Source organism: Hylobates moloch, unplaced genomic scaffold, assembly GCF_009828535.3.
Source record: "Hylobates moloch isolate HMO894 unplaced genomic scaffold, HMol_V3 SCAFFOLD_8, whole genome shotgun sequence".
Taxonomy (NCBI): domain Eukaryota; kingdom Metazoa; phylum Chordata; class Mammalia; order Primates; family Hylobatidae; genus Hylobates; species Hylobates moloch.
The window spans coordinates 82,333,494-82,357,321 of NW_026652283.1; the positions used below are offsets into that span (position 1 = coordinate 82,333,494).

A 23,828-nucleotide genomic window follows, 5' to 3' on the forward strand; every position below is an offset into this window, starting at 1 on the left:
GATTACAGGCACCGGCCATCATGCCCAGCTAATTTTTGTATTTTTGGTAGAGACAGGGTTTTGGCATGTTGGCCAGGCTGGTCTGGAGCTCCTGACCTCAGGTGATCCACCTATCTTGGCCTCCCAAAGTGCTGGGATTACAAGCGTGAGCCGCAGCACCCGGCCCCCGTTAGGTAATTTTTCAACCCACTGCCCTATCTTTTGGAGCCCCAAGTGTTAATTATTTCCTTCTTTATGTCCATGTGTACCCATTGTTTAGCTCCCACTTACAAGTGAGAACATTTAGTATTTGGTCTTTTGTTTCTGAGTTAGTTCACTAAGGATAATGGCCTCCAGCTCCATACATGTTGCTGCAAAGGACATGATTTCATTCATTTTTATGGCTGTGTGAGGTGTCATTTTATTATCGAGAAGCAGCAGTCTGGTGAAGATCTGGAGGGAATGGTATTCCAAGAAGGAACAGCAGGTGAAAGGGCTTTGAGCCAGAAATTATCTTGGAATGTATGAGGGACAGAGAGAAAGCTAATGTGGCTAAAACCTAGAGAATGAGGAGGAGGGACTATGGAAAGAGGTAAGGTCAGAAAGAGGATAAGCAGGTATGTGGAGTGGGCTGTGAGTGGAGAGAGAAAAATTAAGGACAAATGAGGCTTTGATCTGAGCAATTGGGTAGATGGTAGTATTACTGTCATAGGAACAACTTGGGGGAGGACTGAATTAGGTATATGGGATAATCGTCATCAGTTCAATTTTGACCATGCTATATTTGAGATAAATAGGAGGTATCCAAGTAGTACCCAAAAAGGAAGTCCCTATTAGCTGGATGGGTGGAAGGAGCCAACAAATGAGATTAAGGAGGAGTAGCAGTGAGGAGGGTAGGAAAAACTGAAGAATGTGGTCTGTGAAAGCCTAGGAAAGAAATTGATCACTAGCTTTAAGATGCTGGTCTAGTAACTTATTAAAAGCTGTTTGGCTAATGAGAATGAATAGAGAGGAGAGAGAGAGAGACTGATGATAGAGGAGAGGAAATAAGTAGAAAATGGAAGTCCTTGAGGCAAGAGGATAGGACACTGAGCAAAGTGGTGAGATCATCAATTGAGAGTGGTCATGGAGATCATGGTGATAGAGATTTGGGGTAGGGAAATGTGTGAAATAGGCATCTGGGAGAGTAAGGGAACAGAGTGGCACAAGCCATAGAGTTAGTAAATGGCAGGGATAGGGTTCTGACCTAGGTATCAAAGTTTGATTTTTTTTTCTGTATTAAATTGCCACCCCTAGGCCAGGCATGCCTGTACTGGCTCATGCCTGTAATCCCAACACTTGGGAGGCCAAGGCGGACAGATTGTTTGAGCTTAGGAGTTCTGAGACCAGCCTGGGCAACATGGTGAAACCCTGTCTCTACAAAAAATATAAAAATTAGCTGGACATAAGTGGCGTGTGTCTCTAGTCCCAGCTACTCAGGAGGCTGAAGTGGGAGGATCGCTTGAGCCCGGGAGGCAGAGGTTGCAGTGAGCCAAGATTGTGCCACTGCCTCCAGCCTGGGTGACAGCCAGGTCCTGTCTCAAATTTAAAAAGCCACCTAACAAGCAAAGTAATAAATACTAAAGGAGTGTTTTCATAGAGAATCAGAAAAATTGAGACCAGGTGAGCCCAAAAGTGAAGCTTAAAAGAAAGGACCTTACTAGGCTTTTCTACTCATGGCAATTATTATTTGTTACCTTGTATTATAGTTATTTGATGTACCTCTGTGCCATGTTACTTCAAGTAAGTATAAAATTCCTGGTGGGGTAGAGACTGTGAACTGACATTTTACCTTTACAGACCTAGCACTGCTTTTACAAGGTGGATTCTTAAGTAATTATTGAACAAATAGCCTCTGATTGATATGAGAAGTGATACTTATAGTTAAGTGTTGCCTTTCTAAAATGTCATTCAGGCCGGGTGCGGTGGCTTACACCTGTAATCCCAGCACTTTGGGAGACCAAGGTGGGTTGATCACTAGAGGTCAGGAATTCGAGACCAGCCTGGCCAACATGGTGAAACCCTGTCTCTACTAAAAATACAAAAATCAGCCATGCGTGGTGGCACATGCCTGTAATCCCAGCTACTCCAGTGGCTGAGGGAGGAGAATCACTTGAACTCGGGAGGCGGACATTGCAGTGAGCCAAGATCGTGCCACTGCACTCCAGTCTAGGCACCAGAGTGAGACTCTGTCTCAAAAAAAGTCATTGAGCGGCCGGGCACGGTGGCTCACACTTGTAATCCCAGCACTTTGGGAGGCCGAGGCGGGCAGATCACGAGGTCAGGAGATCGAGACCACGGTGAAACCCCGTCTCTACTAAAAATACAAAAAATTAGCCGGGCGTGGTGGCGGGCACCTGTAGTCCCAGCTACTCGGAGAGGCTGAGGCAGGAGAATGGTGTGAACCCGGGAGGCGGAGCTTGCAGTGAGCCGAGATTGCGCCACTGCACTCCAGCCTGGGCGACAGAGCAAGACTCCGTCTCAAGAAAAAAAAAAAAAAAGTCATTGAGCAGTGCATCAGCATGGTTGTGTGCTACTGAGATATGTTCTGATGCAGTTTTCACATTTGCCATAAGCCCAGGTCACTCTTGGTAGTTAGCTAGGACATCTATTCCCTACCAAAACTCTAGCCTACAGAAGGATTGGCTCAGTGTGAGGTTTGCAAATGTGTATGACCATAGTCCAAGCAGAGAGCTAGGTAGATGTGACCTTTTGTGATAAAAGTTTTAATTTTAAAGACTTCTGCCTGATGCATATTTCTAGATCACTGAAGATTGGAGGAAGTTTAACTCTTGAATATATAACGCCATAGGTGCTTAAATGTGTAAATGTCAAAACATGCATGACTTCAACTCATTCATTCTAAACTTTTTCCCCCCACAACAAATGCTTCCACCTGTACTTGCTGGGAAGCAGATCAAGGATTTAGAAACCTAAAATTAAAACAAAACATGAGGTATAGTGTAGGATGGGGCAGCAGAAGCAGTGAAATTCCTCATTTCCTAATGGTGAAGGTAATCACTTAGTAATTGAGAAGAGTTCCCTGCCAATATTTCTGTTTCTGTCTTGCTTTGGGCAGGGGACAACAAGCACCTTTCTTCTAGGAAGTTAAGAGTACTGCTATCCTACCTCTGAGCTAGGATATGTTAAAAGCAATATTATGAAATACTCTTTGGTTTGTAATTGGTGGCTTCCTTTCTTTTGTTATCAGTTTTCCTGTCTTTGAGTTTTCTCTTCACAATATCGTTACCCCTATAATCTCATACTCCAGAGTCTAGTTTTTATGTAGCTTATTTTTATCAGTGCTTACCAGAATATAAATTTAGGAAGATTTGAGGTAATGTTTTTCCGGCTGAGGCTCTAGGATTTCCGAGGGTCCACATACTCTTTTTTTTTTTTTTTGAGACAGGGTCTTGCTCTGTGGCCCAGACTGGAGTGCAGTGGCGTGTTGTTGGCTGACTGCAACCTCTGCCTCCCGGGTTCAAGCGATTCTCATGCCTCAGCCTCCTGAGTAGCTGAGATTACAGGCATGTGCCACCACGCCTGGCTAATTTTTGTGTTTTTAGTAGAGATGAGGTTTCACCATGTTGGCCAGGCTGGTCTCCAACTCCTGGACTCATGTGATCTGCCTGCCACGACCTCCCAAAGTGAGCCACCACGCCTGGCCCACATATTCTTAAGGGTTGGGGATTCTGTGAGAATTTTTAACAGCTTTTCATATTTGATTATCTTTAAGTTTAAAAAATAATTACAGAATGGTTTAAAAAATAGAGATTTCCACTGGGTACAGTTGCTCATGCCTGTAATCCCAGCACTTTGGGAGGCTAAGGCGGGAGGATCGTTTGAGCTCAGGAGTTCGAGACCAACCTGGACCACATAGACCCCTGTCTCTACAAAAAATATATATTAAAATATATTTTTTAAAACACAGAGATTTCCTATATACCCTTCACCCAGATTCTCGAGATAAGAACATTTTACCACATTGTTTTGTCATTCTTTCTTTATAGACATGTATGTACACATCATTACTTTTTTCCTGGAATGCTGGAAATTTGCAGACACAATGCCTCTTTACTCCTATATCCTCAAATGCGTATTTCCTAAAAACAAGGTTACAATGATCAAATTCAGGAAATTAATGTTGATACAATATTATTTTTTAACCTACAGACCTTAAAAATTATTTTGACAAGTTTTAAGTTTAAAATTCTCTGCAATGACAGTTTTCAAATGAAATAAATTTTAATAGGCTAATTTTTGTTTTCTGTCAGAATTCTTGAACTGTGATCTATTCTTATATGTCTGACAGTTTTTTTCTTTAAATGAGGCCTATACTACACTCAAGTGTAAGAAACACTGTATTTTAGTTTTAGTAAGAAATCTTTAGGTAAGAGTGAATTTTTGAAGTCTTTGCTTATTAAAATCAAGATAAAGTAAAAAGCTATTTCTGATTTGTAGTTACGAAATTCAGTAGAAGGTCTGGAGTGAGACCTAGGACCTCATTTTTGGCTGTCCACCTTGAGGACAGGAATACTCTTTGTCTTATCTTAAGTTCTTATCCAAATTCTTAAACATTTTTGATGTCAAGGAAGCTTAAGTATCCTGTACAGTGACACATCTAGTTTTGTTTTTGTTTGAGACAGAGTCTCCCTCTATCTTCTAGGCTGGAGTGCAGTGGCACAATCTCTGCTCACTGTAACTTCCACCTCCTGGGCTCAAGGGATCCTCCTGCCTCAGCCTCCCAAGTAGCTGAGACTATAGGCATGTACCACCACACCTGGCTAGTTTTTGTAGTTTTGTAGTAGACTTCGTCTCAAAAAATATTAGCCCGGTGCGGTGGCTCACACCTGTAGTCCCAGCTACTCAGGAGGCTGAGGCAGAAAAATCACTTGAGTTTGGAAGGTTGAGGCATCAGTGAGCCAAGATTGCGCCACTGGACTCCAGCCTGGAGGATAGAATGAGATCCTGTCTCAAAAAAAAAAAAAAAAAAAAAGATATGTGTATGTTCATATATGCACACAAAGTTTTCGAAATAAGAATATGCAAACTAGGCCAGGCACAGTGGCTCACGTCCGTAATCCCAGCACTTTGGGAGGCTGAGGTGGGCAGATCACGAGGTCAGGAGTTCAAGACCAGCCTGGCCAGCATGGTGAAACCCTGTCTCTACTAAAAATACAAACATTAGCTGAGCATGGTGGCTCGCGCCTGTAGTCCCAGCTACTCGCGAGGCTGAGGCAGGAGAATTGCTTGAACCCAGGAGGTGGAGGTTGCAGTGAGCCGAGATCACGCCACTATACTGCAGCCTGGGTGACAGAGCGAGACTCCATCTCAAAAAATAAATAAAAAAAAAAAGAATATGCAAACTTAACAATAGTTGCTCTGGGGAGAGTGATTTGTTTTTAGTTGTATATCTCTTTGTATTATAAAATTTCCCCCAGCTACATATAGTACTTTTTCAAATAAAATTAATTTGGCCAGGCACAGTGGCTCATGCCTGTAATCCCAGCACTTTGGGAGGCCGAGGCAGGTGGATCACGAGGTCAGGAGATTGAGACCATCCTGGCTAACACAGTGAAACCCCATCTCTACTGAAAATGCAAAAAATTAGCCGGGCGTGGTGGTGGGCGCCTGTAGTCCCAGCTACTTGGGAGGCTGAGGCAGGAGAATGGCGTGAACCTGGGAGACGGAGCTTGCAGTGAGCCGAGATCGCGCCACTGCACTCCAGCCTGGGCGACAGAGCGAGACTCCGTCTCAAAAAAAAAAAAAAAAAATTAAAACGAACTAAAAACTGTCATTCTGTAACTTCTACTTGTTGGTCACAGTTCTGACTTTCAGAATTGCACAAAATAAGATTATTTCATCTTCTAAGCTTTCTGATAGTTTGAAATAAACCACTATGGTCCTGTAAATCTTTTTTCTTCTAAGGTAGATAAAAATACTTCTATTTAGCTTTAACCATTTCTTGTGTGACATGATATCCAGAATAGATTTCTTTACTATCCAGCTTGTTTATATGTATGAATGCGCTTGATAGGGCCAAATTGCTCTCATTTATTGGGCTTCCCTTTGTAAACCTTACTTCTAATGTCCTAGCCTGAGAGATTGGTTGGTTGGTTTTTTTTAAGTCATGTCATTCTTTGGTTTCTTGAGCTTGCCATGACAAACTCTTAACTAAGTCTTTTTCCATACATACCATGTGACCTAATAGAGATTTATCTTCATGTTGATATGGATTTTTTAAATATAATTCCATCAGCAAGCTGCAGATTTGCCCACTTTACTATTTTTTTTTACAGATAACTGGCTAACATTCTTTTTTTTTCTCTGTAGTATTTTGAAAGAAGAAATATGCTATTCTAGCATGATCTCATCCTGTGAAGTTAAATACTTGTTTTCACATGCCTCCTTATTTTTTATGGTAGGGAGTACAGGAGGTTTAATACTCTTAACTTCTTGTTTCTATACCCTTGTTTCATCAACCTTTCTTCAAAAACTCTCTTCTTTGCTCTTGATATTATTTACCAAAACAAGTGTTCTTATGTTAAAAACATTTGTAGCTAATTCTTGCTGTTAATTGTGGTCTCCCAATTGTATTAATTTCTTCAAAAAGGTCCTGCCCTCTTATTGCTGCAGCAATCTACTCTTCCTGGCCATACCTAGGTCTCCTACCTAAGAAGACTCTCCTGGAAATGTACTTCAACTCTAAAATAATACTCTGACCATAATTTCCAGTTCTTCCACCTTATTGACCCTTCTACCTCTCTTCCTGGTTTCCACCAAATCCACTCTTTGAAGCCCCGAATATCTTGTCCCTACCCTGTTGAGTTTATCAGCTTCCTTCAGATTTCACTCCCTGTCTGTTATCTAGGGATCTTTAGGTCAGTTATTTTAATATTTTTGAGAAATCAGTTCTCTCAACTTCTTGCCTTCTACCCCTCTTGTCCCGCCAATCTTGCTAGATTAATTCACTAGTTGTTGCCTCTGATGGCTTAGTCCCTTCAACAAAAATAGGATAATGAGCTCAATTATAAATTGGTAATGTCCAACTTTGGGCAGCAACATTGAGGATTACAGTCTACTTCCATTTCTGTTGCCTAACGCTTGAATTTTCTTTGTCTTTTACCCTGTCTCTTCCCCCAGCTTTCAACTAATTATGTCAGAAAAGTAGAGACCAATTTTTTCTTTTTTTCTCTTTTTTTATTAAATTTTTTTCTTTTGCACACAAAACAATAAACATTTTCTAAAAATACATACAAACAAAAAGATGCATATCAAACATATTAGGAAGGTTGCACATGGGAAGACGGGGAATAGAAATGGGGGGTGGGAATTAAAGAAAATAAATAAGAGAGGGACTTTGTATGGATCAATGATAATAACTCAGTCCTCTATTTGACAAAGAAGAAGGAGAAGGAAGAGGAAGAAAAAGAAAGTGGGATAAAGGATCAGAAAGGGAGGAAAATAGAAAAAATTAGAGTATGACTCCAGGGTAGACCTGTTTTGTTGTTGCTGGGTTGGTTGGTTGGTTTGTCTGTTGTATTTTTCATATGTTTCGCCATGTTGGCCAGGCTGGTCTCGAACTCCTAGCCTCAGGTGATCAACCCGCCCCGGCCTCCTAGAGTGCTGGGGCTACAGGCGTGAGCCACCATGTCCAGCCCCCACATTGCGTCTGGCCTCCGTGGTAGACCTCCCAGACGGGGCGGCTGGGCGGAGGTGCTCCCCACATCCCAGATGGGGCGGCCGGGCAGAGGCGCTCCTCACTTCCCAGACGGGGCAGCCGGGCAGAGGCGCTCCTCACATCCCAGACGATGGGCGGCCGGGCAGAGGTGCTCCTCACATCCCAGACGATGGGCGGCCGGGCAGAGGCGCTCCTCACTTCTTCCCAGACGATGGGCGGCCAGGCAGAGACGCTCCCCACCTCCCAGACGGGGCGGCGGCCGGGCAGAGTCTGCAATCCCAGCACCCTGGGAGGCCAAGGCAGGCGGCTGGGAGGCGGAGGCTGCAGCGAGCCAAGACCATGCCACTGCACTCCAGCCCGGGCAACACCGAGCACCGAGTGAGCGAGACTCCGTCTGCAGTCCCGGCACCTCGGGAGGCCGAGGCGGGCAGACCACTCGAGGTCAGGAGCTGGAGACCAGTGTGGCCAACATGGCGAAACCGCGCCTCCAGCCAAAGGACAAAAACCAGGCAGGGATGGAGGCGCGCTCCCGCAATCCCAGGCAGGCCGCAGGCCGAGGCAGGAGAATCACGGGAGCCGGAGGCAGGGAGTCTGCAGCGAGCGGACTATAGTCCAGCCCGGGCCACAGAGGGAAAAAAAGAAAGAAAGAAAAGGAAAGAAGAGGAAGGAAGGAAGGCTGGCTCTTTCTTCTTTTTTTGAGGCGGAGTCTCGTTCTGTCGCCCAGGCTGGGGTGCAATGGTGTGATCTCACTGCAACCTCCGCCTCCTAGGTTCAAGCGATTCTCCTGCCTCAGCCTCCCAAGTAGCTGGGATTACAGGCACTTGCCATCATGCCTGGCTAATTTTTGTATTTTTGTAGAGATGGGGTTTCACCATGTTGGTCAGGCTGGTCTTGAACTCCTAATCTCAGGTGATCCACCCGCCTCGACCTCCCAAAGTGCTGGGATTACAGGCGTGAGCCACCGCGCCCAGCCTGTATCTCCTTCTCTTGAGATCACTTCCTCAATCTAATTTGGTGATTCCATACTTTTTATGTGATCTGAACAACTTGTCTGCTCACCAGCTCTATCATGAGGAAAGGAAGCAAGATGCAGAATGGCTTGTAATGTTTTAAAAAGAAAAACAATGATCTCTGTTTAAAAACCACACCCAAGTGCATGCACAAACGAGTGCAGAAAGCTCTGTAGATCAAAGTTAACAGTAGTTGTCTCTGGAAAGTTGGATTGTGGACTTTTCCTTTTGCTTGTTTGTAATTTGATTTTTATCTATTAACACTAAATGCTTTTAATGATGAGAAAATTTCCCTCCAAATTTGATTGTGCTTATATTCTTTTATTATAAACATTTTATTTTATCAAGTTCTGAGAAATGTCATTTCTTATCTTTTCTTTTTTAAACACTTCCCCCTCCTGTCTTGTCATTTCTGTCAAACAATTCTTTGATTTCTAAAATGGACCTTCATTATGCCCCCTTCGCTCCCAACTCCACAGATTTACAATATAACCTGAGCCTATTTTCATCATATTTTATCAGGATTATTCTTTTCATCTGCCTGTCCAAAATAGAACTGCTGAGGCTTAAGAAAGTGTTCTGGTCACTTTTGTATTTCTAGCATTTCGTATGTGTGCGTACTATGCAGATAAGCCTGTGGTTGGACATCTCCTGGTACCTTCTGTCTTCTTGAAAAAATTTCAAATGGTACTAATTTAAATCAAATCGAATATACCATAGGTTCTAATATGCCATCGATTGTAAGAAAATGATTATTTTATGAACGTTGAGAAGTGAAAAAAATTTTCAGTTACAACTATGATATCATTGATAGCATGCATCCTGTGGGCAAAATGTACATCATAGAATTGATGAAGTACAGTGGTGCTAACATCACATTTATGAGGTTTTTAGTGGTTTTGGAGTAGAAACAAATGGTTAATTTTGGCACTGCTTCAGATCTCATTCATGTATTATCAGCTTACTGCCCCCTCTCCCCCTGTCATTAACTTGGTTTTGTATGGCTACCACAGACACTGGTGAATGGAATGAATTATGATGAAGTTAGGCCTACATTTGGGGAAAAGGGCTTTGTATGTTTCCTTTCAGGAACATTGAAAACAGATTGTTGTATTCCAGTCTTGCCACATAGCCCAGTGAGTGACTAGCTGAAAATACAAATCTCGCTGTCATGTCCTTTTGTAGCTTCCTTTTCTCCAAGTAGACAGTCCCTCAGTATGCCTTGGTGTGCTAGTGTACACCAGACTTGTGGCTTTTGATTTCTGTTAGTCGGTGTGGTTACCTTTGTTAGAACATAACCCAGAGAGCTGCACACTGTGTTATGGAGCAGATGCACTGTAATGTGGAATAGTTTTGCCTTTGGAACTGTTGAACAGATACCAAAAACGATTGAGAAGCATTGATCCATAAGATGAAATATGATTCTTCTCATGAGAAACCTGACCACTGCCTCCTACTCCATCTTATTGTTGGCCTCTTTCTGCCTTATACCTTATATTCAGGTAATATTGAACTGTTTGTAGATACTTTACACATATTATTCTATGTTATTGTGTGTGTGTGTGTGTGTGTGTGTGTGTGTGTGTGTGTGTGTGTGAGAGAGAGGCAGGTTTTCACTCAATTGCTCAGATTACAGTGCAGTGGCATGATCTTGGCTCAGTGCAGTTTCTGTCTCCCAGGCTCAAGCAATCCTCCCAACTTAGCCTTCCTTTTAAAAATTATTTTTCATTTTTTATTTTATTTTATTTTTTTGAGACGGAGTTTTGTTCTTGTTGCCCAGGCTGGAGTGCAATGGCATGACCTTGGCTCACTGCAACCTCCACCTCTCAGGTTCAAGTGGTTTTCAGCCTCCCGAGTAGCTGGGATTACAGGCACGCACCACCATGCTCCGCTAATTTTGTACTTTTAGTAGAGATGGGGTTTCACCATGTTGGCCAGGCTGGTCTCGAGCTCCTGACCTCAGGTGATCTGCCTGCCTCAGCCTCCCGTAGTGCTGGGATTACAGGCGTGAGCCACTGCACCTGGCCTAAAAATTATTTTTAAGAGAGACGAGGTTTTGCTATGTTACCCAGGATGGTCTCGAACTCCTGAACTCGTGATCCTCCCAACTTAGCCTGTTAAAGTGTTGGGATTACAAGCATGGGCCACAATGCCCAGCCTTATTTTATGTGTTAATCTCTGACTCTGCCTGGGATCTTCTCACAAATGTATTCTTCAAAAATGAATCCTCTCTTAAGGAATTTTTTTTTTTTTTTTTTAAAAGACAGCCATCACCACAGCTGGAGTGCAGTGGTGTAATCATGGCTACCTGTAGCCTCGACCTCCTGGGCTCAGGTGATCATCCCACCTCAGCCTCCCAGGTAGCTGGGACTACAAGTGCACGCCACCATGCCTGGCTATTTTTTTGTATTTTTTATAGAGACAGGGTTTCACCACGTTGCCCAGTCTAGTGTTAATCTCCTGGCCTCAAGCCATCAGCCGGCCTCAGCCTCCCAAAGTGCTGGGATTACAGGTGTGAGCCACCACACCTGGGCAGGAAAAATTCTTTGCATTCCTATTTTCCCACTAAACTGAGTTGCTTATCATCCTCTTTGCTGTCTCACTATATATATTTCTATTTTTATATTTACTCCATTATGTTGGAATTACTTTTGTTACAAATTTCTTTTTTGTAACTTACAGGAAGCTGAGCTTTTTGAGGGCAGGGATGCTGCTTTATTCAAATTTGGTCTCCAGCACTCAGCATAGTATGTGACACTATCTTGAGTAAATATTTGTTAAACTGTATGTAACTGAGTCTGAAGGAATGGACAATTCATATAGAATATACCTGTAGGTAGTAAGTATCCTAAGTTTTAATACAAATAACTATTATTTCAATCGTTTTTAAGTATTTATGATTTCTTTTTATTCTTTTGCATGTTTTCTTGGCTGAATGGAAATAGAGAAGAAGAAAACGAGGTAAGTATAATTTACGTAGTCATTCAGTGATTATGAGATGGACCACTAAACACGTTTTAGAAATTGGGTAAAAGCTGAAAACACTCAAAATGTAGCTATCATTTTGAATGTGAAATGAAGTAATAGTTTTTAATTTTGTTTTTAGAGCCATGTAACTTATCCCAGTGAGGGATGTTGTGTATCTCAGAAAAATGATTTTTAAACTTTAGAGCTTCAAGAGATTTAGGAAAGGTAGAGAAAGTTGGAAGTTCTAAAAATATCTTTTACTTGTTTTTTATGTATGAGCTTCCATTTAAGATTTAACTTGAAAAGTGGATTCTGTTTCTTAAAAGTATTTGGCTCATGCCTGTTATCCCAGCACTTTGGGAAGCTGAGGCAGGTGGATCACTTGAGGTCAGGAGTTTGAGACCAGCCTGGCCAACATGGTGAAACCCTGTCTCTACTAAAAATAAGAAAATTAGCCAGACAAGGTGGCTTAGTCCCAGCTACTTAGGAGGCTGAGGCAGGAGAATTGCTTGAACTGGGGAGGAGGAGGTTGCAGTGAGCCAAGATGGTGCCCCTGCCCTTCAGCTTGGGCAACAGAGCAAGACTCTGTCTCAAAAAAATAAAGTATTTGGAATTCACTGCTCCATGGTAATACATGTGAAAGTATTTACTTTCCAACTTGAATGACTACTATGTAATTTTGAAAACTGATTTCAGATTTTACTGTGTTGAAAGGGAAGTTATTCTCTTAAATAGCCAAAGTGGATTAAAGAACGTTAATTAGAAGAATTTTGCATATGGGCAGTATACCACCATCTTTAATTTAGGATTGAGTTTGTTGCTGTAGATTTTTCTGATGCTCTTTCTACAACCTACATTATGCCTTGAACTTCCAAAGCTCACCATTTCCTTTGGTGATTTGGCAAACATGGAAGAAAAGTAGTCTTCTTAGGTTTATACTTTGTAACTGCTGCTCATACAGCAGTATTATTACCTGAGGGTGGGGGGCCCAGGCAGAGACAGTGATGTGTGTGTGCCAAGGCATAGTACTCTCCAGGAAGGCAGAAGGCCTGGTCCTCATTTGGTTACCTCGTCTGTAAAACAAGTAAGGTCGGAAGTTCCTCTATATCAGTGGTTTCCCAAACCTCGGACATTGATTAGAATTGCCTATGCAATGCTTGTTTTTTTTTTTTTTTTTTTTTTTTTTTTTTTGAAAAAACCAAAAACCTCAAAACACCCTGAAAAACAAACCCTTTCCTCATCTTAGAGCTCAATAGCTCCAGTTGATAGTTGATATTTCCTAGAGTCTGGATCATAGATGAGTATGTTATTTTAAATTTTTAAATTTTTAATTTTTTTGAGACAGCGTCTCGCTCTGTTGCCCAGGTTGGAGTTCTGTGGTGCCATCTTGGCTCCCTGCAACCTCTGCCTCCGGGGTTCCAGTGATTCTCCCACCTCAGCCTCCCAAGTAGCTGGGGTTACAGGCACATGCTGTAGCCACACCCTGCTAATTTTTGTATTTTTAGTAGAGATGGGTTTTCATTATGTTGGCCAGGCTGGTCTCGATCTCCTGACCTCAAGTGATCCTCCCGCCTTGGCCTCCCAAGGTGCTGGGATTACAGGTGTGAGCCACCGTGCTCAACCCAGATGAGTATTTTTACTGTGCACTCAATGTGATGTCAGGAGACCACTGGTCTTGATGACCTCTGATTTTTCATCTCTGATACAACACAAGAACAAACCATATTGAGTACTGAGATGTTAGATATTGCCCTTTATACAAATGTTTTTTAAACATATGTCAGGTTTTTAAAAAATTCTTTTTAAAAAATGCTACCTGGAAAATAGTTATAAAACTGAAAAAATTATTTATGTAAGAGAAAGTAAGAATGGGGAAAATAGGTAATTGTTGAAGCTCGGAGTGGATACTTAGGGATTTATTATACCATTTTGTATACTTTTGACTGTGTTTGAAAATTTTCATAATAAAGATATATATAGCTTAGTGAAATTCCTACTGTTTGTTATTAAAAAGAGCTTTTCATTTCTCCAATAAACATTTTAAACTGTGTAGTCCATTTGAAAGTAACTATTTATTGTAGTAGTAATTGCTTATTTTGTTCATTTGTAGGCAAAGATTGAAAATGTGCAGAAAACAGGTTTCATCAAAGGACCAATGTTCAAAGGTGTTGCTTCTAGTCGATTTTTGCCCAAAGGCACCAAAACAAAAGTTAATTTGGAAGAACAGGGACGACAGAAGGTGTCATTCAGCTTCAGCCTTACAAAGAAAACTTTGCAGAATAGGTTTCTCACTGCACTTGGCAATGAAAAGCAAAGTGATACTCCAAACCCTCCAGCTGTACCTCTTCAGGTAGACTTGACTCCTAAAATGAAAATGGAAATTGGTGATACCTTATCTACTGCAGAAGAATCTTCCCCACCAAAGTCAAGGGTGGAATTGGGCAAAATTCATTTTAAGAAACACCTGCTTCATGTAACATCCAGGCCACTGCTGGCTACTACCACAGCAGTAGCATCTCCGCCTACTCATGCAGCACCATTACCAGCAGTGATAGCAGAATCAACAACTGTAGACTCACCGCCCTCATCTCCGCCTCCACCGCCTCCACCTTTCCAAGCCACAACACTCTCATCACCAGCACCAGTAACAGAGCCAGTGGCCTTGCCACATACACCAATAACAGTTCTAATGGCAGCACCAGTACCCTTACCAGTAGATGTAGCAGTTAGATCTCTGAAAGAACCACCAATTATAATTGTACCAGAATCTTTAGAAGCAGATACTAAGCAGGACACTGTATCTAATAGTTCAGAAGAACACATAATTCAAATATTGAATGAGCAAGCAGATATTTCCTCAAAAAAAGAAGATTCCCATATTGGGAAGGATGAAGAAATTCCAGATAGTTCTAAGATTAATCTGAGCTGTAAAAAAACAGGTTCTAAGAAGAAATCCTCACAATCTGAAGGCACCTTTCTTGGTTCAGAATCTGATGAAGATTCTGTACGGACTTCTTCAAGTCAAAGATCACATGATTTAAAATTTTCAGCAAGCATTGAAAAGGAAAGAGATTTTAAAAAGAGCTCAGCACCTTTAAAAAGTGAGGATCTAGGGAAATCTTCACGATCTAAAACAGACAGAGATGATAAATATTTTAGCTATTCAAAACTTGAAAGAGATACTCGGTATGTATCTTCCCGATGTAGATCAGAAAGAGAGCGACGGCGGAGCAGATCTCATTCTAGGTCTGAGAGAGGCTCTAGAACTAATTTATCCTATTCCAGGTCAGAACGATCTCATTATTATGACTCTGATCGTCGCTACCATAGGAGCTCCCCTTATCGAGAGAGGACACGCTATTCTCGGCCATACGCAGATAACAGAGCACGAGAGAGTTCTGACTCAGAAGAAGAGTATAAGAAGACATACTCAAGGCGTACCTCATCTCATTCCTCTTCTTACAGAGACCTAAGGACATCATCCTATTCTAAATCTGATCGGGACTGTAAAACTGAGACCTCTTACTTAGAGATGGAAAGAAGAGGCAAGTATTCTTCAAAACTAGAAAGAGAATCTAAAAGGACTTCAGAAAATGAAGCAATTAAAAGATGTTGTTCTCCCCCTAATGAACTGGGATTCCGACGAGGGTCATCATATTCTAAGCACGACAGTAGTGCTTCCCGTTATAAGTCTACCCTTTCAAAACCTATACCCAAGTCTGATAAATTTAAAAATTCTTTCTGTTGTACAGAATTAAATGAAGAAATCAAACAGTCTCATTCTTTTAGTTTACAGACACCTTGTTCAAAAGGTAGTGAATTAAGAATGATTAATAAAAATCCTGAAAGAGAAAAGGCTGGGTCTCCAGCTCCATCAAATCGATTAAATGATTCACCTGCTTTAAAAAAGCTAGATGAATTGCCTATTTTTAAGTCTGAATTTATAACACATGATAGCCATGATGGTATTAAGGAATTAGACTCTTTATCTAAAGTGAAGAATGATCAATTAAGAAGTTTTTGTCCCATAGAATTAAATATAAATGGATCTCCTGGGGCAGAATCTGATTTGGCAACATTTTGCACTTCTAAAACTGATGCTGTTTTAATGACTTCTGATGATAGTGTGACTGGATCGGAGTTATCCCCTTTGGTCAAAGCATGCATGCTTTCATCAAATGGATTTCAGAATGTTAGTAGATGCAAAGAAAAAGACTTGGATGATACATGCATGCTGCATAAGAAGTCAGAAAGCCCATTTAGAGAAACAGAACCTCTGGTGTCACCACACCAAGATAAACTCATGTCTTTGCCAGTTATGACTATAGATTATTCCAAAACAGTAGTTAAAGAACCAGTTGATACGAGGGTTTCTTGCTGCAAAACCAAAGATTCAGACATATACTGTACTTCGAACGATAGCAACCCTTCTTTGTGTAACTCCGAAGCTGAAAATATTGAGCCTTTGGTTATGAAGATTTCTTCAAATAGCTTTATGAATATGCATTTGGAATCAAAACCAGTTATATGTGATAGTAGAAATTTGACAGATCACTCAAAATTTGCATGTGAAGAATATAAGCAGAGCATCGGTAGCACTAGTTCAGCTTCTGTTAATCATTTTGATGATTTATATCAACCTGTTGGGAGTTCCGGTATTGCTTCATCTCTTCAGAGTCTTCCACCGGGAATAAAGGTGGACAGTCTAACTCTCTTGAAATGCGGAGAGAACACATCTCCAGTTCTGGATGCAGTGCTAAAGAGTAAAAAAAGTTCAGAGTTTTTAAAGCATGCAGGGAAAGAAACAATAGTAGAAGTAGGTAGTGACCTTCCTGATTCAGGAAAGGGATTTGTTTCCAGGGAGAACAGGCGTAATAATGGGTTATCTGGGAAATGTTTGCAAGAGGCTCAAGAAGAAGGGAATTCCATATTGCCTGAAAGAAGAGGAAGACCAGAAATCTCTTTAGATGAAAGAGGAGAAGGAGGACGTATGCATACTTCTGATGACTCAGAAGTTGTGTTTTCTTCTTGTGATTTGAATTTAACCGTGGAAGACAGTGATGGTGTAACTTATGCATTAAAGTGTGACAGTAGTGGTCATGCCCCAGAAATTGTGTCTACTGTTCATGAAGATTATTCTGGCTCTTCTGAAAGTTCAAATGATGAAAGTGATTCAGAAGATACAGATTCGGATGATAGCAGTATTCCAAGAAACCGTCTCCAGTCTGTTGTGGTTGTGCCAAAGAATTCTACTTTGCCCATGGAAGAAACAAGTCCTTGTTCTTCTCGGAGCAGTCAAAGTTATAGACACTATTCTGACCATTGGGAAGATGAGAGATTGGAGTCAAGGAGACATTCTTATGAGGAAAAATTTGAAAGTATAGCAAGTAAAGCCTGTCCTCAAACTGATAAGTTTTTCCTTCATAAAGGAACAGAGAAGAATCCGGAAATTTCTTTTACACAGTCCAGTAGAAAACAAATAGATAACCACCTGCCTGAACTTTCTCATCCTCAGAGTGATGGGGTTGATAGTACAAGTCATACAGATGTGAAATCTGACCCTCTGGGTCACCCAAATTCAGAGGAAACCGTGAAAGCCAAAATATCTTCTAGGCAGCAAGAAGAGCTGCCAATTTATTCTTCTGATTTTGAAGATGTCCCAAATAAGTCTTGGCAACAGGCCACTTTCCAAAACAGGCCAGATAGTAGACTGGGAAAAACAGAATTGAGTTTTTCTTCCTCTTGTGAGATATCACGTGTGGATGTCTTGCACTCATCAGAAGAGCTCAGAAACTTAGGTTGGGACTTCTCTCAAGAAAAGCCTTCTACTACATATCAACAACCTGACAGTAGCTATGGAGCTTGTGGTGGACACAAGTATCAGCAAAATGCAGAACAGTATGGTGGGACACGTGATTACTGGCAAGGCAATGGTTACTGGGATCCGAGATCAGGTAGACCTCCTGGAACTGGGGTTGTGTATGATCGAACTCAAGGACAGGTACCAGATTCCCTAACAGATGATCGTGAAGAAGAGGAGAATTGGGATCAACAGGATGGATCCCATTTTTCAGACCAGTCCAATAAATTTCTTCTATCCCTTCAGAAAGACAAGGGGTCAGTGCAAGCACCCGAAATAAGCAGCAATTCCATTAAGGACACTTTAGCTGTGAATGAAAAGAAAGATTTTTCAAAAAACTTAGAAAAAAATGATATCAAAGATAGAGGGCCTCTTAAGAAAAGGAGGCAGGAAATAGAGAGTGATTCTGAAAGTGATGGTGAGCTTCAGGACAGAAAGAAAGTTAGAGTGGAGGTAGAGCAGGGAGAGACATCAGTGCCCCCAGGCTCAGCACTGGTTGGGCCCTCCTGTGTCATGGATGACTTCAGGGACCCACAGCGATGGAAGGAATGTGCCAAGCAAGGGAAAATGCCTTGTTACTTTGATCTTATTGAAGAAAATGTTTATTTAACAGAAAGGTAAGTCTAATTAATACTTGTTTGACAAATTTTTGCTCTTTTTTTGTTAGAAAAAGCCTTTAAACAATTCAGACTGTATGAGATTAAACACATGAAAGAGTTGTGGGATAAAATAAATGTAAAAGCCTAAAAAAGTGTTTTTACCTATTTAGATTTGATAGTATAGATTCCTTTCCCCATTCCCCCCCCCCCCCCCAGGAAAAGAGATGTCTATTTTTTTCTTTTATTACATATTTGGTTTTCAAGTTATAATTTAGGCTAGCCCAGTATTTCTGTAATTCCTTTTACATGTGAAAGTCTGACCAAAAAAACAGAATAAAACCCCAGCAAAATAATCTGTACTTAGAGAAGAAAAAAGTGGTTACCTTGGATTTTATTTTCAAAAATGTGCAGAATGAAGTATCTTTGGGTACTGTATTAGTCCGTTTTTATGCTGCTGATAAAGACATACCCGAGACTGGGAAGAAAAAGAGGTTTAATTGGACTTGCAGTTCCACATGGCTGGGGAGGCCTCAGAATTGTGGCAGGAGGCAAAAGGCACTTCTTACATGGTGGTGGCAAGAGAAAAGGAGGAAGAAGCAAAAGTGAAAACCCCTGATAAACCCATCAGATCTTGTGTGACTTATTCACCATCACAAGAATAACACGAGAAAGGCCAGCCCCCATGATTCAGTTACCTCCTCCTGGGACCCTCCCACAACATGTGGGAATTCTGGGAGATACAATTCAAGTTGAGTTTGGGTGGGGAAACAGCCAAACCACATCAGGTACTTATAAAGTTAGAACTAGACTAGAACATAATTTTCTTCTCTCATTTTTTTTTAGACTATTGTTCATAGATTAAATCTGGCAATAGTGTAATAAATATTTTAGAAATGATAAAGTGGTTTATCAAAAAATCCCTAACATGAAACAAATTATAATGAGAATAAGAGTAATGAAAACACAGTCCTCTAGAGCAGGGCTTCTCAGTCTGTTTTAACTTTAACCCTTCTTTGATAATTTTCTCATTTTCCTGATGTAAATGTATGTTGATTGTACTTAAAAAACCAAAAAGTATCCTGCCCACTTACTCTCCTTTTTTGGAAGTTTTCCTGCTAGTTGAGAATCAACCTAGCCATTGTACCTTTAAGCATCAAAATGTTATTAAATCAAAATTTCCACTGTGTATAAGGTAAAAGACTTAATTTTAAAGGTAGGTCCTACCAGAAATGTTTTTCTATTACAAAATAACCTTTTAACAGAGAGCCTTTTACAGCTATTTTCATTTATATCTAGTAATAAATTAGGTTTACATTTAAAATATTCAATATTTTAAGTAGTACCCTTTAGGAACTGCGTGAGTAGACTAATGGAACTTACAAGATCTTTGTAAAAGAATATAAATAAAACTAATCAGTCCAATTCTCTGACTTTTCTTTAGCATTGAGAATCAGATATATATATATATCTGATTATATATATCTGATTATATATATATCTGATTATATATATATATATATATATATATATATATATATATATATTAGTGGAGGCATAAGAGGGCTTCCATCACTTTGCAGTGGGAAGGATTTATATATATTTAACTTTTTTTTGTTTTTGAGACAGAGTCTTACTTCGTCGCCGAGGATGGAGTGCAGTGGTGTGATCTCAGCTCACTGCAACCTCTGCCGGGTGCCACCACGCCCAGCTAATTTTTATATTTTTAGTAGAGATGGGTTTCGCTATGTTGGCCAGGCTGGTCTCGAACTTCTGACCTCAGGTGATCCGCCCGTCTCGGCCTCCCAAAGTACTGGGATTACAGGCGTGAGCTACCACGCCTGGCCTATATATTCAAAAATTGGAAGTGCCTGTTATATGCTAGGCATTTAGGAGTCACTAAAAAGACAAACTCTTATAAAAAATAATATGAATATAATGAAAAAATTTTTCTTACGTTTAATGGAAAAGGGCTTACCTGCCAAAATCTATGCCCATTCGTCCTATTCCAGCCTTCTAGAGCAATACAAATTAAGCTGCTGCTGATTCTTCAAAATTGTAGCTAAGTACTTCTAAATAGATAATTTTGTTTAGTCATCTTCAGGCTAAGCATATTCACATACTCATTAACGAATTGTGTCTTTAATCAAGAGGAATCATTCTTTTCACCTAAACTTATTTAAAACTATCACAACACTCTTTAGGCACTTTATAAAATTACCACTAGAATAGAACATATGTTGAAGATCAAAGCAGATTAGAGGTAGGAGATTAGATAACCATTGAGCAGCTATGCTGTTTCCTGTTTGATAGTCACAGAGTGAGTTATAGTTCTTATAGTTCCCTAATCTTACACATATCTTAACAGATCTTTTTTGACCATCTTTGGTTGTTTTTTTTTTTTTTTTTTTTTTTTTTTAAGACCAGGGTAAAAGACTAGTTCATCAGCAAAAAGGCCAATAAATAATCACATTTTCACTTTTACTTAGCACACTCTGGAGTGGGTTATTATGAACCCAATCAAATTTTAGCAGTTTATGTTCTTCTCCAAAATAAATCTGTCTGCATGGAGAAAGTTTAGCTCTCTTAAACATTTACCTGATTATTCTGTAATTACACTTCATTTAAAAAATTCAGTCTGCTTTTAAACAAAATTTATGCAAATGTGATGTTACTGAAAGATAGTCTGAAATATTGGATTGAGTTAGAACTCACTCTCATTTTTTTAGAAACCCCTTTTCTCCCTCAATCTTGTGTCTCAACTATTGTTTGCTCATCCATGAGGTCTGATTCTTAAACTTAACTTTAACCAGCTATGCCACTATTTGAAATGCATGTTAAAGTATGACTTTAACACTTGAAACTGTTCAGAATCCAAAGCTTAGCTGACCTGGACTACGAAATAAGGGCTGAGTTCCAGAATGATTAGTCTTGAACTCATCTTATCTTCCCCATTTGCCAAGGTTAAGGTTGCCCTTCTCATGTTTTTTTTTTTTTTTTGGTAACACAGTTCTTAGGATTTTCAGTCTCACAAGTACTAATAATTAGATGTTTTATTTTGAATGGTTGACTTACAGGAATCATTAAATGTGAATCTAGCCAGGCGTAGTGGGTCATGCCTGTGATTGCAGCACTTTGGGAAGTGGAGGCAGGGGGATTTCTTGAGCCCAGGAGTTCAAAACCAGCCTGAGTAACATAGAGAGACCCTGTCTCTACAGAATATTAAAAACAAACAAACAACAACAACAACAACAAAAACCAAGCGTATTGGCATGAGCTGTGGTCCCAGCTATTCAGGAGGGTGGAAGTGGGAGGGTCATTTGAATCCAGGAGGTTGAGGCTGCAGTGAGCCATGATCGCATCACTGCACCCTGGCCTGGGTGACAGAACAAGACCCTGTTTAAAAAAACCCAAAAGAATCTAATGAGATTTAGCACATACTTGATTAAATATGTTATATCTTTACCAGGAAATTTATTTAATCAGTTTTTATGAAATTTTACCCAATAGAAAGAAGAATAAATCTCATCGAGATATTAAGCGAATGCAGTGTGAGTGTACACCTCTTTCTAAAGATGAAAGAGCTCAAGGTGAAATAGCATGTGGGGAAGATTGTCTTAATCGTCTTCTCATGATTGAATGGTAAGTAAATTAGAATGCTCGGCTTTTGCTCAACACTTCTATTAAATGTCTCTAAATATTGAATTATCAATGAAGAATAAAATTTAACCTTTCTCCTACCTATGGATGACTATAAGCAAAAAAGTATAGTAGATACTTTGATGTATGGTAGAAAACAGATATTAATAGGGCAACAAATATCCCTTGCATTGTGCATTAGATTACAGTACCCACCATGTTGTAAGTGCTCTGTAAAGTAGTCCTATAATATTAATTTCTATTCAGTACTTTTTTATCTTTTATAATATTCATCTCCTAGGAGGTAAATGTTGGTATTTTTTAGCTTTCACTATAAAGTGAAATAAAACCCTAACGTTTCAGAAATGCATAAAGTGAATGTCTTCTTCTCCCAAACATCAATCCCATTGTTTTGTCGTTTTTCCGGAAAACTTTTAATGCCTGTGCTAGCATAGGTAGATGTTTTCCTCTTTTTATGTATACAGATAAAATCTTATTCTATATACTTGCCTGGATTTGCTAATCAGACCTAATCAGAGCTCTATGTACAGACCTGCCTTAATCTTTCTCTTGACTGCATTATGTATTCTATTCATAGTTAGCCGGTAATTATTCTGTTGACAGACATTTGCTTCTGTATTGTTCTTATAAATAGTAAATATCTTTACATTAAAAAACTTAATTTTGGCCAGGCGTAGTGGCTCATGCCTATAATCCCAGCTATTTGGGAGGCTGAGGCAGGCAGATTACTTGAGGCCAGGAGTTTAGGATCAGCCTGGCCAACATGGTGAAACCCCATCTCTACTAAAAAATACAAAAATGAACCAGGCATGATGACACACACCTGTAATCCCAGCTACTCTGGAGGCTGAGGCAGGAGAAGCACTTGAACCCAGGAGGTGGAGGTTGCAGTGAGCTGTCACTCCACTGTACTCCAGCCTGGGTGACAGAGCGAGACCTTGTCTCAAAAAAATTTTTTTAACCAATCTGATTGATGAAAAATATATTCTTGTCTTTAACATGGAAAGAGTATACCTTATTTTTGATGTTGGTGAAGTGTTTTTTTCTCAAAGCTCAGTTTTTGGTTTTGCTCATGTTATAGTCTTGCAAAAATAAAATATATATACCTTGAAAAAATAAAGAGAAAGGATTTTTGGTGGTATTTTATCCAAACTAGAGAGAGAGATGACAGTACAGATGTAACAAGAGAAGACATAGAGTTAGCATTGTTCTAACTTCATATTGTTGCCCTAGTCATTCTTCTGGGTTTTCCTGCCAACCTTGTGAAGCGTACATGAAGAAAAATACTTGTTCATATTATTCACACACTTAAGCTTTTAGTAGTTCTCGGTTGTTCTCATGATTAGGTTCAAACTTAGCCTTGTATTCAGAGCCCTTCATAGCATATCATCAGCCTGTCTTTTCATCCTCCAGCAACTCACCTTTCTTACCAGTTATCTTCAGTTGTTTCATTTCCCTTTGTCCAAACAGGGATTGTTTTCCTATTTCTTCTGCACACAGGCAGGGACAGTTATATCTCCAGCTTTCTTTATGCATATCCTACCTATCATTAGAGATTCTGCCTTAAATTCTCTTCCCTCCTGAAAGCTTTCCTTTATACTGCCTCACTCTAGAGCAAATCTTTCATCCTTTGACCATTGCTAAAAATGGTATTTGCTGCTGGGTTGGCAATAAATAATAATGTATTCAAAATGATTGGTAATTTCTAGTGGTCTTTTTTTTTTTTTTTTTTTTTTTTTGAGACAGTCTCCTGTCGCCCAGGCTAGAGTGCAGTGGTGCAATCTTGACTCACTACAGCCTCTGCCTCCTGGGTTCAAGCAATTCTCCTGCCTCAGCCTCCCAAGTAGCTGGGATTACAGGCGTGCACCATCATGCCCGGCTAATTTTTGTATTTTTCAGAGAGACAGGGTTTCACTATGTTGGCGAGGGTGGTCTTGAATTCCTGACCTCAAGTGATCCACCTGCCTCGGCCTCCCAAAGTGCTGGGATTACAGGCATGAACCACCGCACTCAGCCCCCTCTGGTGTAGTTTTAAT

The 23,828-nt window shown here is 40.3% G+C and overlaps 1 protein-coding gene across 4 annotated transcripts in view; it reads left to right on the forward strand.

Moving 5' to 3' along the window:
- The window catches only part of SETD2 (SET domain containing 2, histone lysine methyltransferase), a 149,966-nt gene that overhangs the window by 27,601 nt on the left and 98,537 nt on the right, over nt 1-23,828 (forward strand). For 3 of the 4 annotated variants that reach the window (XM_032161749.2, XM_032161751.2, XM_058442474.1), the window contains exons 2-4: nt 11,655-11,670; nt 13,787-18,153; nt 21,643-21,774. In XM_032161749.2, coding sequence (XP_032017640.1) covers nt 11,655-11,670; nt 13,787-18,153; nt 21,643-21,774 — 4,515 coding nt within the window. Of the gene's footprint in view, nt 1-9,852; nt 10,212-11,654; nt 11,671-13,786; nt 18,154-21,642; nt 21,775-23,828 lie in introns of those variants that run through there. The other variant, XM_032161750.2, reaches the window with a different exon arrangement.